The sequence below is a fragment of the Salvelinus fontinalis genome, chromosome 14 (genome assembly GCF_029448725.1).
Source record: "Salvelinus fontinalis isolate EN_2023a chromosome 14, ASM2944872v1, whole genome shotgun sequence".
Lineage (NCBI taxonomy): Eukaryota > Metazoa > Chordata > Actinopteri > Salmoniformes > Salmonidae > Salvelinus > Salvelinus fontinalis.
Window position 1 is genome coordinate 10199995 of NC_074678.1, and position 19165 is coordinate 10219159.

Here is a 19165-nt window from a genome sequence, read left to right on the forward strand (position 1 = left end):
GGAGTGTGTAGGAGACTCCAGAGAGGAGTGTGTAGGAGACTCCAGAGAGTAGAGGAGTGTGTAGGAGACTCCAGATGGGAGAAGAGTGTGTAGGAGACTCCAGATGGGGGAGAGGAGTGTGTAGGAGACTCCAGAGAGGAGAGGAGTGTGTAGGAGACTCCAGATGGGGGAGAGGAGTGTGTAGGAGACTCCAGATGGGGGAGAGGAGTGTGTAGGAGACTCCAGATGGGGGAGAGGAGTGTGTAGGAGACTCCAGATGGGGGAGAGGAGTGTGTAGGGGACTCCAGATGGGGGAGAGGAGTGTGTAGGGGACTCCAGATGGGGGAGAGGAGTGTGTAGGACACTCCAGATGGGGGAGAGGAGTGTGTAGGCGACATTGCAGAGGGACCAACCTCATTGGGTGAAAACAGCCCTACTGTGTCTATGAACACAGCCTCAGGCTTTCTGCTCTGCTGTGATGTCGAGGGCTTGGAAATAAATCAACATGAATGTGTCATACCCTGATCTGTTACACCTGTCTTTGTGATTGTCTCCACCCCCCTCCAGGTGTCGCCCATCTTCCCCATTATCCCCTGTGTATTTATACCTGTGTTCTCTGTTTGTCTGTCGCCAGTTCGTCTCGTTTGTCAAGTCAACCAGCGTTTTTTTTGTGTCAGCTCCAGTTTTTCCCCAGTCTCTCTCTTCTCATGCTCGTGGTTTTTGACCCTTGCCTGTCCTAACCCTGTACCCGCCCACCTGACCACTCTGCCTGCCTCTAATCCTGAGCCTGCCTGCCATCTGTACCTTTGCCCCTGTTGCTGTTATAAACATTGTTACTTCGACACGGTCTGCTTCTGGGTCTAACCCCCGATACCTGATAGGAAGGCATCAAATTAAACATGACTTGCTCCCCTGTTCATCCTCATCCATGGCTAGTGGTACATGTGTCGATTACACTATTCGAGTTCATACTATTCATGTTAAAAAACCTGTGACATGTATTCTGTGATGTGTTGCTGTCTTACCTTCTTGGGGGAGAAAACTCCCACAGTTATTCCATCTTCCCTCATGGCCACACCCATCTCAGCCAGCAGGGCCTCTCTGTAGAAGAGAACAGAGAGTTCTGATGACATCTAATGTAGCGGTCTAAGCTTCCGACTCTGGACCACATGCCCCCTGGCGACGGGGGGGGGGGGGGGGGGGGGGGTTGACCCCCCGCTCTGTCTATGACCCTGCTATCTGCCCCCCCCCCCCCTTCTCTACATTTCTCACTGTACTGTCAAAAAAAATGTTTCATTCCAAAATGATTCTTTGCCAAATTCATAAAAAATTAAAAAGTTAATGGACAGTTGTACAACGGTCTCCTAATCTTCATGGTCCTTGGGGCCCGGATACTGTAGGGGCCTTTCAACGGTCTCCTAATCTTCATGGTCCTTGGAGCCCGGATACTGTAGGGGGCTTTCTTTACTATCAGCAGGCAGGTCTTTACTGTAAGTAGAGATGTGGAAGCTGAAAGAACTCACCTTTCCATTCTGATGGCTTCTGTTCTGCGAAGTTTCTCCTCCCAGGTCTCATTGAGCTCTGCGATGATTTTCTCTGTTTCCTGATGAAATCACAAAATCATTCATATCTGTGGGTGTGTCAACCCCCCCCCCCCCCCCCCCAGAGTCTATGTTCAATATGTTGGGTAGAGGGGTATTATGTCTGACTGTAATCAATTAATCAATCGATCAGTCAATTAATCAATCAATTAATCAACCAATCAGTGTTCAGTTCACCTTGAGTCTCTCGATGGCCTGCTCGTTGCCAGGGCTGATCATGATGCGGTCGTGGAGGCTGGCGATGGTTCCGGCTCGACTGGACAGAGCGGACAGAGAGGGGGAGGGGCTCATCCCCGTCATGGCATTGGTCACTGTGGAGAGATCATAATTTTTAATGACAGATTGGCGATTATTGTTATTGTCCTTAAAATTAGATAGGAAACAGGGGGGCAGGACAGGAAGTGTGGATAGAACAGGGACGGGAAGGTAAGAAATATGGAGAGAAGCGGGGAAAAAATGAAAAAATATAGAAAAAGAAGAAGACAAAGACAGCAGAAGACAGAAGAAGCCATGTAGCTCGAAACGAATCTGAAACACAAAGTGAAACATGAACTGCGAGTAAGAAGGACACCAGAAAGAGAAGACAGAAGCAAGCCCTGCATGCAGAAAGCCACGCAAAAAAAAAAAGAGAAGAAGAACGTAAAAGATATGTCAGTACGGGCATACAGAGCAACTGGACGGGGTTAAGCTCCAATAATAAGATGTAACATCAAGCCAAATGGGCAATATGCCGGCGAGCTTCAAGCAAAGCATTAGCAGTCAGTAAGGCCTGTCAGAATCCTCAATTCAACACTGTCACTCATCTTCCTGAATGTGCTGAGCTTAGCTCCCTACTGCATACAACACTATTGTCAGCCAAAAGCACTATTCAATCTATTGACCCAACATCAAACTCTCCATCTCAAGGCCAATAACATGTTTGAATCAAAATGTAACGATGAAACACCACACCAAGAACACACAAAAGACTAGACTGTGCTGACGGGGGCTGTGGTTTCCTTCCTTACAGAGCACTAGCCACTAGCCACTAGCCACTAGCCACTAGCCACTAGCCAGACCGTACTATGGATATCAAATGGCATTTAAAAGCTAATGATATTCACTAACTGCTCCACCAGCTACAGTAAAAACCATCCTTACCAAAAACCTATTACAGTAAAAACCATCCTTACCAAAAACCTTTTACTGTAAAAACCATCCATACCAAAAACGTATTACTGTAAAAACCATCCTTACCAAACCTATTACTGTAAAAACCATCCTTACCAAAACCTATTACTGTAAAAACCATCCTTACCAAAACTATTACTGTAAAAACCATCCTTACCGAAACCTATTACTGTAAAAACCATCCTTACCAAAAGCTATTACTGTAAAAAACATCCTTACAAAACCTATTACTGTAAAAACCATCCTTACCAAACATATTACTGTAAAAACCTACCTTACCAAACCCTATCACTGTAAAAACAATCCTTACCAAACCTATTACTTTAAAAACAATCCTTACCAAACGTATTACTGTAAAAATCATCCTTACCAAAACCTATTACTGTAAAAACCATCCTTACCAAACCTATTACTGTAAAAACCATCCTTACCAAAACCTATTACTGTAAAAACCATCCTTACCAAACATATTACTGTAAAAACAATCCTTACCAAACGTATTACTGTAAAAACCATCCTTACCAAACCTATTACTGTAAAAACCATCCTTACCAAACCTATTACTGTAAAAAAACATCTTTACCAAACATATTACTGTAAAAACCATCCTTACCAAACGTATTACTGTAAAAACCATCCTTACCAAACCTATTACTGTAAAAAAAATCCTTACCAAACATATTACTGTAAAAAAACATCCTTCCCAAACCTATTACTGTGAAAACCATCCTTACCAAACCTATTACTGTAACAGGAAATCCTTTTCTACTGCAGAGTACCAAGCGGAAGGTCTTTCGTTGAGAAGCAGATAGAACATGGACTGACTACTAACAGATTACTGATCACCCTAAAATGTTGTTTATTTTCCGATCTCTCAGATTTTATAAGAGCTTCACATTCTCTATCAAATTATATCTAGTTATATTAAGTTACCCAGTGTTTTGTCACGGTTCACTATGTGAACACAATGTACTGAAAGGTGATTTTGACGTGGTTCATTTGGGGAAAAATATACTGAAAGGTATCTGCAACCTTGTATGGAACAATGACTCTCAGCATTGCAGGTAGGTTCTGCTATAGCAACACAGAGGAACACAGTAGGCAGGTAGGTGTTGCTATAGCAACACAGAGGAACACAGTAGGCAGGTAGGTTGCTATAGCAACACAGAGGAACACAGTAGGCAGGCAGGTGTTGCTATAGCAACGCAGAGGAACACAGTAGGCAGGCAGGTGTTGCTATAGCAACACAGAGAAACACAGTAGGCAGGTAGCTGTTGCTATAGCAACACAGAGGAACACAGTAGGCAGGTAGATGTTGCTATAGCAACACAGAGGAACACAGTCGGCAGGTAGGTGTTGCTATAGCAACACAGAGGAAACAGTAGGCATGTAGGTTTTGCTATAGCAACACAGAGGAACACAGTAGGACAGCAACAGATTCATAGAAAAACACCAGTCTGTATACTTTATGTTAAGATGGCACACAACACTTTTACAACCCTAAATTTGGAGGCCATCTGTTGAAACACAGTAGCTAATAGCCATGTCAAGAACACATCACATTTCCTGTGAGATAGCAGACTACAGTAGAGATACACAGAAGAGATACACAGCAGAGAGAAACAGTAGAGAGAAACAGTAGAGAGAGAAACAGTAGAGAAACAGTAGAGAAACAGTAGAGAGAGAAACAGTAGAGAGAAACAGTAGAGAGAGAAACAGTAGAGAGAAACAGTAGAGAGAAACAGTAGAGAGAGAAACAGTAGAGAGAAACAGTAGAGAGAGAAACAGTAGAGAGAAACAGTAGAGAGAAACAATAGAGAGAAACAGTAGAGAGAGAAACAGTAGAGAGAAACAGTAGAGAGAAACAGTAGAGAGAGAAACAGTAGAGAGAAACAGTAGAGAGAAACAGTAGAGAGAGAAACAGTAGAGAGAAACAGTAGAGAGAAACAGTAGAGAGAGAAACAGTAGAGAGAGAAACAGTAGAGAGAGAAACAGTAGAGAGAAACAGTAGAGAGAGAAACAGTAGAGAGAAACAGTAGAGAGAGAAACAGTAGAGAGAAACAGTAGAGAGAAACAGTAGAGAGAAACAGTAGAGAGAAACAGTAGAGAGAAACAGTAGAGAGAAACAGTAGAGAGAAACAGTAGAGAGAAACAATAGAGAGAAACAGTAGAGAGAGAAACAGTAGAGAGAAACAGTAGAGAGAGAAACAGTAGAGAGAAACAGTAGAGAGAGAAACAGTAGAGAGAAACAGTAGAGAGAAACAGTAGAGAGAAACAGTAGAGAGAAACAGTAGAGAGAAACAGTAGAGAGAGAAACAGTAGAGAGAAACAGTAGAGGGAGAAACAGTAGAGAGAGAAACAGTAGAGAGAGAAACAGTAGAGAGAAACAGTAGAGAGAAACAGTAGAGAGAAACAGTAGAGAGAAACAGTAGAGAGAAACAGCAGAGAGAAACAGTAGAGAGAGAAACAGTAGAGAGAAACAGTAGAGAGAAACAGTAGAGAGAAACAGCAGAGAGAAACAGTAGAGAGAGAAACAGTAGAGAGAGAAACAGTAGAGAGAGAAACAGCAGAGAGAAACAGTAGAGAGAGAAACAGTAGAGAGAAACAGCAGAGAGAAACAGTAGAGAGAGAAACAGTAGAGAGAGAAACAGTAGAGAGAAACAGTAGAGAGAGAAACAGCAGAGAGAAACAGTAGAGAGAAACAGCAGAGAGAAACAGCAGAGAGAAACAGTAGAGAGAGAAACAGTAGAGAGAGAAACAGTAGAGAGAGAAACAGTAGAGAGAAACAGTAGAGAGAGAAACAGTAGAGAGAAACAGTAGAGAGAAACAGTAGAGAGAAACAGTAGAGAGAAACAATAGAGAGAAACAGTAGAGAGAAACAATAGAGAGAAACAGTAGAGAGAGAAACAGTAGAGAGAGAAACAGTAGAGAGAAACAGTAGAGAGAAACAGTAGAGAGAAACAGTAGAGAGAAACAGTAGAGAGAAACAGTAGAGAGAGAAACAGTAGAGAGAGAAACAGTAGAGAGAAACAGTAGAGAGAGAAACAGTAGAGAGAAACAGTAGAGAGAAACAGTAGAGAGAAACAGTAGAGAGAGAAACAGTAGAGAGAGAAACAGTAGAGAGAAACAGTAGAGAGAAACAGTAGAGAGAAACAGTAGAGAGAGAAACAGTAGAGAGAAACAGTAGAGAGAGAAACAGTAGAGAGAAACAGTAGAGAGAAACAGTAGAGAGAAACAGTAGAGAGAAACAGTAGAGAGAAACAGTAGAGAGAAACAGTAGAGAAACAGTAGAGAGAGAAACAGTAGAGAGAGAAACAGTAGAGAGAAACAGTAGAGAGAAACAGTAGAGAGAAACAGTAGAGAGAGAAACAGTAGAGAGAAACAGTATAGAGAGAAACAGTAACACACATTTCAAACCAGCAACGTCAGTGCCAAGCGCTGGCCCCTTGTACGCTAGGAGAGAAAGAGGAGAGAAAACAGAGACAGACAGAAGATAACATTTACATTTAAGTCATTTAGCAGACGCTCTTATCCAGAGCGACTTACAAGTACATACATTCATACTTTTTTTTTTTGTACTGGCCCCCCGTGGGAATCGAACCCACAACCCTGGCGTTGCAAGCGCCATGCTCTACCAACTGAGCCACACGAGGAGGAGAGGAGAGAAAGGAAAACAAAACTGTGAGAGAGTCACTCATTCAGTCAGTGTTAGCTGAACAGCTGGTGCCAACGTACTGGTTCTGCTAACATACTGGTGCTGCTAACGTACTGGTACTGCTAACGTACTGGTTCTGCTAACGTACTGGTTCTGCTAACATACTGGTTCTGCTAACATACTGGTTCTGCTAACATACTGGTTCTGTGTACATACTGGTTCTGCTAACATACTGGTTCTGCTAACGTACTGGTTCTGCTAACATACTGGTTCTGCTAACGTACTGGTTCTGCTAACGTACTGGTTCTGTTAACGTACTGGTTCTGCTAACATACTGGTTCTGCTAATCTACTGGTTCTGCTAACATACTGGTTCTGTGTACATACTGGTTCTGCTAACATACTGGTTCTGCTAACGTACTGGTTCTGTTAACGTACTGGTTCTGCTAATATACTGGTTCTGCTAGCATACTGGTTCTGTGTACATACTGGTTCTGCTAACATACTGGTTCTGCTCACATACTGGTTCTGCTAACATACTGGTTCTGTTAACATACTGGTTCTGCTAACGTACTGGTTCTGCTAACATACTGGTTCTGTTAACGTACTGGTTCTGCTAACATACTGGTTCTGCCAACGTACTGGTTCTGCTAACATACTGGTTCTGTTAACGTACTGGTTCTGCTAACATACTGGTGCTGCTAACGTACTGGTTCTGCTAACATACTGGTTCTGCTAACACACTGGTTCTGCTAACATACTGGTTCTGCTCACATACATGTACTGCTATCATACTGGTTCTGCTATCATACTGGTTCTGCTAACATACTGGTTCTGCTATCATACTGGTTCTGCTAACATACTGGTTCTGCTAACATACTGGTTGTGCTATCATACTGGTTCTGCTAACATACTGGTTCTGCTAACATACTGGTTCTGCTATCATACTGGTTCTGCTAACACACTGGTTCTGCTCACATACTGGTTCTGCTAACATACTGGTTCTGCTAACATACTGGTTCTGCTAACATACCAGTTCTGCTCACACACTGATTCTGCTAACGTACTGGTTCTGCTAACATACTGGTTCTGCTAACATACTGGTTCTGCTCACATACTGGTTCTGCTAACACACTGGTTCTGCTAACGTACTGGTTCTGCTAACATACTGGTTCTGCTCACATACTGATTCTGCTAACGTACTGGTTCTGCTAACATACTGGTTATGCTAACGTACTGGTTCTGCTAACATACTGGTTCTGCTATCATACTGGTTCTGCTAACGTACTGGTTCTGCTAACATACTGGTTCTGCTATCATACTGGTTCTGCTAACATACTGGTTCTGCTTTCATACTGGTTATGCTAACATACTGGTTCTGCTAACATACTGGTTCTGTTAACGTACTGGTTCTGCTAACATACTAGTTCTGCTATCGTACTGGTTATGCTAACGTACTGGTTCTGCTAACGTACTGGTTCTGTTAACGTACTGGTTCTGCTAACAAACTGGTTCTGCTAACATACTGGTTCTGCTAACATACTGGTTCCGCTAACATACCAGTTCTGCTAACATACCGGTTCTGCTAACATACTGGTTCTGCTCACATACTGGTTCTGCTCACATACTGGTTCTGCTAACATACTGGTTCTGCTCACATACTGGTTCTGCTAACATACTGGTTCCGCTAACATACTGGTTCTGCTAACGTACTGGTTCTGCTAACATACTAGTTCTGCTAACGTACTGGTGCTGCTAACATACTGGTTCTGCTCACATACTAGTTCTGCTAACGTACTGGTGCTGCTAACATACTGGTTCTGCTCACATACTGGTTCTGCTAACGTACTGGTTATGCTAACGTACTGGTTATGCTAACATACTGGTTCTGCTAACGTACTGGTTATGCTAACGTACTGGTTCTGCTAACATACTGGTTCTGTTAACGTACTGGTTCTGCTAACATACTGGTTCTGCCAACGTACTGGTTCTGCTAACGTACTGGTTCTGCTAACATACTGGTGCTGCTAACGTACTGGTTCTGCTAACATACTGGTTCTGCTAACACACTGGTTCTGCTAACATACTGGTTCTGCTCACATACATGTACTGCTATCATACTGGTTCTGCTAACGTACTGGTGCTGCTAACATACTGGTTCTGCTCACATACTAGTTCTGCTAACGTACTGGTGCTGCTAACATACTGGTTCTGCTCACATACTGGTTCTGCTAACGTACTGGTTATGCTAACGTACTGGTTATGCTAACATACTGGTTCTGCTAACGTACTGGTTATGCTAACGTACTGGTTCTGCTAACATACTGGTTCTGTTAACGTACTGGTTCTGCTAACATACTGGTTCTGCCAACGTACTGGTTCTGCTAACGTACTGGTTCTGCTAACATACTGGTGCTGCTAACGTACTGGTTCTGCTAACATACTGGTTCTGCTAACACACTGGTTCTGCTAACATACTGGTTCTGCTCACATACATGTACTGCTATCATACTGGTTCTGCTATCATACTGGTTCTGCTAACATACTGGTTCTGCTATCATACTGGTTCTGCTAACATACTGGTTCTGCTAACATACTGGTTGTGCTATCATACTGGTTCTGCTAACATACTGGTTCTGCTAACATACTGGTTCTGCTAACATACTGGTTCTGCTAACGTACTGGTTCTGCATAACATACTGGTTATGCTAACATACTGGTTCTGCTCACATACTGGTTCTGCTCACATACTGGTTCTGCTAACATACTGGTTCTGCTCACATACTGGTTCTTCTAACACACTGGTTCTGCTCACATACTGGTTCTGCTAACATACTGGTTCTGCTCACATACTGGTTCTGCTAACATACCAGTTCTGCTCACATACTGATTCTGCTAACATACTGGTTCTGCTAACATACTGGTTCTGTTAACGTACTGGTTCTGCTAACATACCAGTTCTGCTAACATACTGGTTCTGCTATCGTACTGGTTATGCTAACGTACTGGTTCTGCTAACATACTGGTTCTGTTAACGTACTGGTTCTGCTAACAAACTGGTTCTGCTAACATACTGGTTCTGCTAACATACTGGTTCCGCTAACATACCAGTTCTGCTAACATACCGGTTCTGCTAACATACTGTTTCTGCTCACATACTGGTTCTGCTAACATACTGGTTCTGCTAACATACTGGTTCTGCTCACATACTGGTTCTGCTAACATACTGGTTCCGCTAACATACTGGTTCTGCTAACGTACTGGTTCTGCTAACATACCGGTTCTGCTAACATACTGGTTCTGCTAACATACTGGTTCTGCTAACACACTGGTTCTGCTCACATACTGGTTCTGCTAACATACCAGTTCTGCTAACACACTGGTTCTGCTAACATACCAGTTCTGCTAACATACTGGTTCTGCTAACATACTGGTTCTGCTAACGTACTGGTTCTGCTAACATACTAGTTCTGCTAACGTACTGGTGCTGCTAACATACTGGTTCTGCTCACATACTGGTTCTGCTAACGTACTGGTTATGCTAACGTACTGGTTATGCTAACATACTGGTTCTGCTAACGTACTGGTTATGCTAACATACTGGTTCTGCTAACATACTGGTTATGCTAACCAGGGTTGTAGAATCAAACAGGAACTGTTTTCAATGGCAGCTTAGGTTGCTCTGTGTATAGCAATCTGACTTGTTCAAATGACTTGGTTCAATCATCCACATTTCCTGAGTTGAATTCTCTCTAAGTTGCCATTAATATTCACTAGTCCTAAGAGGTGAGCCAGGAAAATAAGACCAATCCACACACTCTTCTCTTAACTGAAGAAGGAAGAGAAGGAGAGAAGAAGAGAGGGAGAGAAGGAGAGAAGAAGAGAGGGAGAGAAGAAGAGAGGGAGAGAAGGAGAGAAGAAGAGGAGAGAAGAAGAGGGAGAGAGGGAGAGAAGGAGAGAGGGAGAGAGGAAGAGAGGGAGAGAAGGAGAGAAGAAGAGGGAGAGAAGGAGAGAGGGAGAGAAGAAGAGAAGGAGAGAGGGAGAGAAGAAGAGAGGGAGAGAGGGAGAGAAGAAGAGAGGGAGAGAGGGAAAGAAGAAGAGAGGGAGAGAGGGAGAGAAGAAGAGAGTCAGAGAGGAAGTGAGAGAGAGAGAGAGAGAAGAAGAAAGAGAGAGAGAGGTTGGGGGGACAGTGAGTGAATAGCTAGTGATTTCCATTGGGAATGTGCACTTCTGACTGAGATGTCGTGTTCGTACTAAATGGCAACACAAATCCCTAGTTTGAAAGCGACATTTTTCTGGAAGGTGTTTGGTACCACTTTCCCTACATTTCCCTCCATATGGGCCAGCTCGCTAGCAATTCAATTCATTTGATTGACAGCTAGCAAGACCAGGGACACTACTTTGGCTCGTGGGCACTACTTCTAAGCTAACAAGTATACAAAAGTACCCGGGAATCCCTTTAAGGTCATAGTTAGGCCCAAATGGCACCACAATTCGCTATTTAGTGCACTACTTTTGACCAGGGCCCATAGGGAACTACATAGGGAATAGGATGTCCTTTCAGAGTCAACCTTTGTGAAAATGGTGGTAGGACAGCAGATTGGACAATCCCTTACTTTCGAGGATGTCTCCCAGTCCCTGGGATAGGAGGAGGTCCCTCAAGCGACACACCTCCTCTTTCAGCTCACGGACCAATCGGTTGTTAGGGTCCTCATTGATGACAGCGTTACAGCGGATCTGTTTGGCTCTATCTGCATACCTGAGGAGGAGAGAGGAGCACTGGCATGATGAGACCTGAGGAGGAGAGAGGAGCACTGGCATGATGAGACCTGAGGAGGGGAGAGGAGCACTGGGACCTGAGGAGGGGAGAGGAGCACTGGGACCTGAGGAGGAGAGAGGAGCACTGGCATGATGAGACCTGAGGAGGAGAGAGGAGCACTGGCATGATGAGACGTGAGGAGGAGAGAGGAGCACTGGCATGATGAGATGTGAGGAGGAGAGAGGAGCACTGGGACCTGAGGAGGAGAGGGGAGCACTGGCATGATGAGACCTGAGGAGGAGAGAGGAGCACTGGCATGATGAGACCTGAGGAGGGGAGAGGAGCACTGGGACCTGAGGAGGAGAGAGGAGCACTGGGACCTGAGGAGGAGAGAGGAGCACTGGCATGATGAGACCTGAGGAGGAGAGAGGAGCACTGGGACCTGAGGAGGGGAGAGGAGCACTGGCATGATGAGACCTGAGGAGGAGAGAGGAGCACTGGCATGATGAGACCTGAGGAGGAGAGAGGAGCACTGGCATGATGAGACCTGAGGAGGAGAGAGGAGCACTGGGACCTGAGGAGGGGAGAGGAGCACTGGCATGATGATACCTGAGGAGGAGAGAGGAGCACTGGGACCTGAGGCGGGGAGAGGAGCACTGGCATGATGAGACCTGAGGAGGGGAGAGGAGCACTGGGACCTGAGGAGGAGAGAGGAGCACTGGGACCTGAGGAGGGGAGAGGAACACTGGCATGATGAGACCTGAGGAGGAGAGAGGAGCACTGGGACCTGAGGAGGAGAGAGGAGCACTGGGACCTGAGGAGGGGAGAGGAGCACTGGCATGATGATACCTGAGGAGGAGAGAGGAGCACTGGGACCTGAGGCGGGGAGAGGAGCACTGGCATGATGACACCTGAGGAGGGGAGAGGAGCACTGGCATGATGAGACGAGAGGAGGGGAGAGGAGCACTGTCATGATGAGACCTGAGGAGGAGAGAGGAGCACTGGCATGATGAGAACAGAGGAGTGGAGAGGAGCACTGGGACCTGAGGAGGGGAGAGGAGCACTGGGACCCGAGGAGGAGAGAGGAGCACTGGGACCTGAGGAGGAGAGAGGAGCACTGGGACCTGAGGAGGGAAGAGGATTACTGGGACCTGAGGAGGGGAGAGGAGCACTGGGACCTGAGGAGGAGAGAGGACACTGGGACCTGAGGAGGGGAAAGGATCACTGGGACCTGAGGAGGAGAGAGGAGCACTGGGACCTGAGGAGGAGAGAGGAGCACTGGGACCTGAGGAGGGAAGAGGAGGACTGGGACCTGAGGAGGGGAGAGGAGCACTGGGACCCGAGGAGGGGAGAGGAGCACTGGGACCTGAGGAGGAGAGAGGAGCACTAGGACCCGAGGAGGAGAGAGGAGAATTGGTACCTGAGGAGGGGAGAGGAGCACCAACATGATGAGACCTGAGGAGGGGAGAGGAGCACTGGGACCTGAGGAGGAGAGAGGAGCACTGGGACCTGAGGAGGAGAGAGGAGCACTGGCATGATGAGACCTGAGGAGGAGAGAGGAGCACTGGGACCTGAGGAGGGGAGAGGAGCACTGGCATGATGAGACCTGAGGAGGAGAGAGGAGCACTGGCATGATGAGACCTGAGGAGGAGAGAGGAGCACTGGCATGATGAGACCTGAGGAGGAGAGAGGAGCACTGGGACCTGAGGAGGGGAGAGGAGCACTGGCATGATGATACCTGAGGAGGAGAGAGGAGCACTGGGACCTGAGGCGGGGAGAGGAGCACTGGCATGATGAGACCTGAGGAGGGGAGAGGAGCACTGGGACCTGAGGAGGAGAGAGGAGCACTGGGACCTGAGGAGGGGAGAGGAACACTGGCATGATGAGACCTGAGGAGGAGAGAGGAGCACTGGGACCTGAGGAGGAGAGAGGAGCACTGGGACCTGAGGAGGGGAGAGGAGCACTGGCATGATGATACCTGAGGAGGAGAGAGGAGCACTGGGACCTGAGGCGGGGAGAGGAGCACTGGCATGATGACACCTGAGGAGGGGAGAGGAGCACTGGCATGATGAGACGAGAGGAGGGGAGAGGAGCACTGTCATGATGAGACCTGAGGAGGAGAGAGGAGCACTGGCATGATGAGAACAGAGGAGTGGAGAGGAGCACTGGGACCTGAGGAGGGGAGAGGAGCACTGGGACCCGAGGGGGAGAGAGGAGCACTGGGACCTGAGGAGGAGAGAGGAGCACTGGGACCTGAGGAGGGAAGAGGATTACTGGGACCTGAGGAGGGGAGAGGAGCACTGGGACCTGAGGAGGAGAGAGGACACTGGGACCTGAGGAGGGGAAAGGATCACTGGGACCTGAGGAGGAGAGAGGAGCACTGGGACCTGAGGAGGAGAGAGGAGCACTGGGACCTGAGGAGGGAAGAGGAGGACTGGGACCTGAGGAGGGGAGAGGAGCACTGGGACCCGAGGAGGGGAGAGGAGCACTGGGACCTGAGGAGGAGAGAGGAGCACTAGGACCCGAGGAGGAGAGCGGAGAATTGGTACCTGAGGAGGGGAGAGGAGCACCAACATGATGAGACCTGAGGAGGGGAGAGGAGCACTGGGACCTGGGGAGGGGAGAGGAGCACCAACATGATGAGACCTGAGGAAGGGAGAGGAGCACTGGGACCTGAGGAGGGGAGAGGAGCAATGGGTCCTGAGGAGGAGAGAGGAGCAATTGGGACCTGACGACGGGAGCACTGGGACCTGAGGAGGAGAGAGGAGCACTGGCATGATGAGACCTGAGGAGGGAAGAGGAGGACTGGGACCTGAGGAGGGGAGAGGAGCACTGGGACCCGAGGAGGGGATAGGAGCACTGGGACCTGAGGAGGAGAGAGGAGCACTAGGACCTGAGGAGGAGAGAGGAGAATTGGTACCTGAGGAGGGGAGAGGAGCACCAACATGATGAGACCTGAGGAGGGGAGAGGAGCACTGGGACCTGGGGAGGGGAGAGGAGCACCAACATGATGAGACCTGAGGAGGGGAGAGGAGCACTGGGACCTGAGGAGGGGAGAGGAGCAATGGGTCCTGAGGAGGAGAGAGGAGCAATTGGGACCTGAGGAGGGGAGAGGAGCACTGGGACCTGACGACGGGAGCACTGGGACCTGAGGAGGAGAGAGGAGCACTGGGACCTGAGGAGGAGAGAGGAGCATTGGGACCTGAGGAGGAGAGAGGAGCACTGGGACCTGAGGAGGAGAGAGGAGCATTGGGACCTGAGGAGGAGAGAGGGCACTAGGACCTGAGGAGGAGAGAGGAGTATTGGGACCAGAGGAGGGGAAAGGAGCACTTGGACCTGAGGAGGAGAGCGGAGCACTGGGACCTGAGGAGGAGAGAGGAGCACTGGGACCTGTGGAGGGGAGCACTGGGACCTGAGGAGGGAAGAGGAGGACTGGGACCTGAGGAGGGGAGAGGAGCACTGGGACCTTAGGAGGAGAGAGGGGCACTGGGACCTGAGGAGGAGAGAGGAGCACTGGGACCTGAGGAGGAGAGAGGAGCATTGGGACCTGAGGAGGGGAGAGGGGCACCAACATGATCAGCCCTGAGGAGGAGAGAGGAACAACGGGACCTGAGGAGGAGAGAGGAGCACTGGGACCTGAGGAGGGGAGAGGAGCACTGGGACCTGAGGAGGAGAGAGGAGCATTGGGACCTTAGGAGGGGAGAGGGGCACCAACATGATGAGACCTGAGGAGGGGAGAGGAGCACTGGGACCTGAGGGGGGGAGAGGAGCACCAACATGATGAGACCTGAGGAGGGGAGAGGAGCACTGGGACCTGAGGGGGGGAGAGGAGCACCAACATGATGAGACCTGAGGAGGGGAGAGGAGCACTGGGACCTGAGGAGGGGAGAGGAGCACTGGGACCTGAGGAGGAGAGAGGAGAACTGGGACCTGAGGAGGAGAGAGGAGCACTGGGACCTGAGGAGGGGAGCACTGGGACCTGAGGAGGGAAGAGGAGGATTGGGACCTGAGGAGGGGAGAGGAGCACTGGGACCTGAGGAGGAGAGAGGAGCACTGGGACCTGAGGAGGAGAGAGGAGCATTGGGACCTGAGGAGGGGAGAGGCGCACTGGGACCTGAGGAGGAGAGAGGAGCACCAACATGATGAGACCTGGGGAGGGGAGAGGAGCACTGGGACCTGAGGAGGGAAGAGGAGGACTGGGACCTGAGGAGGAGAGAGGAGCACTGGGACCTGAGGAGGAGAGAGGAGCAGTGGGACCTGAGGAGGAGAGGGGAGCACTGGGACCTGAGGAGTAGAGAGGAGCACTGGGACCTGAGGAGGGGAGAGAAGCACCAACATGATGAGACCTGGGGAGGGGAGAGGAGCACTGGGACCTGAGGAGGGAAGAGGAGGACTGGGACCTGAGGAGGAGAGAGGAGCACTAGGACCCGAGGAGGAGAGAGGAGCACTAGGACCTGAGGAGGAGAGAGGAGAATTGGTACCTGAGGAGGGGAGAGGAGCACCAACATGATGAGACATGAGGAGGGGAGAGGAGCACTGGGACCTGAGAAGGAGAGAGGAGCACTGGGACCTGAGGAGGAGAGAGGAGCACTAGGACCTGAGGAGGAGAGAGGAGCATTGGGACCTGAGGAGGGGAGAGGGGCACCAACATGATCAGCCCTGAGGAGGAGAGAGGAGCACTGGGACCTGAGGAGGAGAGAGGAGCACTGGGACCTGAGGAGGAGAGAGGAGCACTGGGACCTGAGGAGGAGAGAGGAGCATTGGGACCTGAGGAGGGGAGAGGAGCACTGGGACCTGAGGAGGAGAGAGGAGAATTGGGACCTGAGGAGGAGAGAGGAGCACTGGGACCTGAGGAGGAGAGAGGAGCATTGGGACCTGAGGAGGGGAGAGGAGCACTGGGACCTGAGGAGGGGAGAGGAGCATTGGGACCTGAGGAGGAGAGAGGAGCACTAGGACCTGAGGAGGAGAGAGGAGCATTGGGACCTGAGGAGAGGAGCACTGGGACCTGAGGAGGAGGGAGGAGCACTGGGACCTGAAGGTTGATTAAGAATACCTGGGGCTTCTGTGACACAAACGCACAAATATGTCAGTGTTAGTCTCCCCTCCTCAGGTCCCAGTGCTCCTCTCCCCTCCTCAGTTCCAGTGCTCCCCTCCTCAGGTCCCAGTGCTCCTCTCCCCTCCTCAGGTGCAGTGCTCCTCTCCCCTCCTCAGGTCTCATCACATTTGCAAAAAAAGTGGCATCTCCTGAGTGGGTACTCGATTACACCATTCAGCAGTGTAACACTGTAGCTGTACTAACTTTGAAGGGTATTTGAAGAGTGGAGCTGACACAGAGAACAAGCCATGGAGGAAAACATAATCTGTTGTTATGCAATACTGAGATAGGTCTCTTTACAGGGCCTTGTCCTTCAAATCATCACTGATCAGCTACTGTGAGAGAGAGAGAGAGAGAGAGAGAGAGAGAGAGAGAGAGAGAGAGAGAGAGAGAGAGAGAGAGAGAGAGAGAGAGAGACAGAGAGAGACAGAGAGAGACAGAGACAGAGACAGAGACAGAGACAGAGACAGAGACAGAGACAGAGACAGAGACAGAGACAGAGACAGAGACAGAGACAGAGACAGAGACAGAGACAGAGACAGAGACAGAGACAGAGACAGAGACAGAGACAGAGACAGAGACAGAGACAGACAGACAGACAGACAGACAGACAGACAGACAGACAGACAGACAGACAGACAGACAGACAGACAGACAGACAGACAGACAGACAGACAGACAGACAGACAGACAGACAGACAGACAGACAGACAGACATATAGATAGATAGATAGATAGATAGATAGATAGATAGATCGTGAGTTCTCTCATCCTTTTTTTTGTTGTACCTGAGTGTGCTGAGAGTCTCGTCATAGTTGATGTCAGCTGGACTGAGAGCAGCAACCATGGCAGTACGAGAGTTTCCCCCTGAGCAAAACAGAAGATCAGAAGAATTAGGGTCTATCAGATTAATTAAGACCGTTTACGTACGTAAACGTAGGATTGTACGTAGGATTTATATGAAGTCAGCAAGATCTCTTTCTGGGATCAGAGATTACTGAGTTAGTAAACTAGTCTGAATGTTCATTGAGCAAGGTGAGGTAATAAGTTTCCGTAAAGTTAAAGGTTCCTACCTAAGTTCTCTCTCAGTAGCCAGGTCAACACAGAGTCTCTGTAAAGTTAAAGGTTCCTACCTAAGTTCTCTCTCAGTAGCCAGGTCAACACAGAGTCTCTGTAAAGTTAAAGGTTCCTACCTAAGTTCTCTCTCAGTAGCCAGGTCAACACAGAGTCTCTGTAAAGTTAAAGGTTCCTACCTAAGTTCTCTCTCAGTAGCCAGGTCAACACAGAGTCTCTGTAAAGTTAAAGGTTCCCACCTAAGTTCTCTCTCAGTAGCCAGGTCAACACAGAGTCTCTGTAAGGGATGTGACTCTCCACTTTCTTTTTCTTCTTGTTCTTATTTTGTGCAGAATCCTACAAAAGTGAATAATAAAAGATCAACTTTATTTTCCAGCTTATATTGTAAAACAAAAATATGAATGATCCATGTGTATAAATATAAGTCATCCATACCACTTCGGCCAAGGCAGAGATGACTTTCCCCAGAGTGGTCAGAGATTTGTTGATGTTTGCTCCTTCCTGTAACAGGACAAGGGAAAGCAAAAAGCCTTTTCAATGGAAGTCGAAGAATAATATGGTCAAACGCAACTCAATCACCTCACAAGTAAAAAGATACCCCCCTAGGTAAACACCAAGAAACTCACTACGAGCAGTATATAACCATTTTAATCATTCAAATGTATTCATTACACAAAGACTGAAAACTAGAAAACGTGAAACTTGAAAACTATGTAACAAAGAAGCAGAGGGAGAGGAAGAGGAAGAAGAGGATGAAGAGACAGAGGATGAAGAGACAGAGGAGGAAGAAAGACAGAGGGAGAAAGACAGAGGGAGAAAGACAGAGGAGGGAGATTGACAGAGGAGGAAGATTGACAGAGGAGGGAGATTGACAGAGGAGGGAGAAAGACAGAGGAGGAAGAAAGACAGAGGAAGGAGAAAGACAGAGGGAGAAAGACAGAGGAGGAAGAAAGACAGAGGAAGGAGAAAGACAGAGGATGAAAGACAGAGGAGGAAGAAAGACAGAGGAGGGAGAAAGACAGAGGAGGAAGAAAGACAGAGGAGGGAGAAAGACAGAGGAGGAAGAAAGACAGAGGAGGAAGAAAGACAGAGGAGGGAGAAAGACAGAGGAGGGAGAAAGACAGAGGAGGGAGAAAGACAGAGGAGGAAGAAAGAGAGAGGAAGAAGAAAGACAGAGGAGGGAGAAAGACAGAGGAGGAAGAAAGAGAGAGGAAGAAGAAAGACAGAGGAGGGAGAAAGACAGAGGAGGGAGAAAGACAGAGGAGGAAGAAAGAGAGAGGAAGGAGAAAGACAGAGGAGGGAGAAAGACAGAAGAAGGAGAAAGACAGAGGAAGGAGAAAGACAGAGGAGGGAGAAAAACAGAAGAAGGAGAAAGACAGAGGAAGGAGAAAGACAGAGGAGGGAGAAAGACAGAGGAGGAAGACAGAGGAGGGAGAAAGACAGAGGAGGAAGAAATACAGAGGAGGGAGAAAGACAGAGGAGGGAGAAAGAGAGAGGAGGAAGACAGAGGAGGAAGACAGAGGATGGAGTAAAACAGAGGGAGAAAGACAGAGGAGGAAGAAAGACAGAGGAGGAAGAAAGACAGAGGAGGAAGACAGAGGGAGAAAGACAGAGGAGGAAGAAAGACAGAGGAGGAAGACAGAGGAGGAAGAAAAACAGAGGAGGAAGACAGAGGAGGAAGAAAGAGGAGGGAGAAAGATAGAGGAGGAAGACAGAGGAGGAAGAAAGAGGAGGGAGTTAAACAGAGGGGGAAAGACAGAGGAGGAAGAAAGACAGAGGAGGAAGACAGAGGAGGGAGAAAGACAGAGGAGGAAGAAAGACAGAGGAGGAAGA

General features: G+C 48.4%; 1 protein-coding gene across 1 annotated transcript in view; it reads right to left on the minus strand.

Annotated features, from left to right (window-relative positions):
* Positions 1-19165, minus strand: part of kif1aa (kinesin family member 1Aa) — a gene marked incomplete in the record, with an annotated part of 191337 nt that overhangs the window by 96879 nt on the left and 75293 nt on the right. Inside the window, 8 exon segments of the mRNA XM_055943926.1 lie at positions 1005-1080; positions 1503-1582; positions 1758-1891; positions 6159-6203; positions 11021-11163; positions 17047-17125; positions 17572-17668; positions 17768-17833. Coding sequence (XP_055799901.1) covers positions 1005-1080; positions 1503-1582; positions 1758-1891; positions 6159-6203; positions 11021-11163; positions 17047-17125; positions 17572-17668; positions 17768-17833 — 720 coding nt within the window.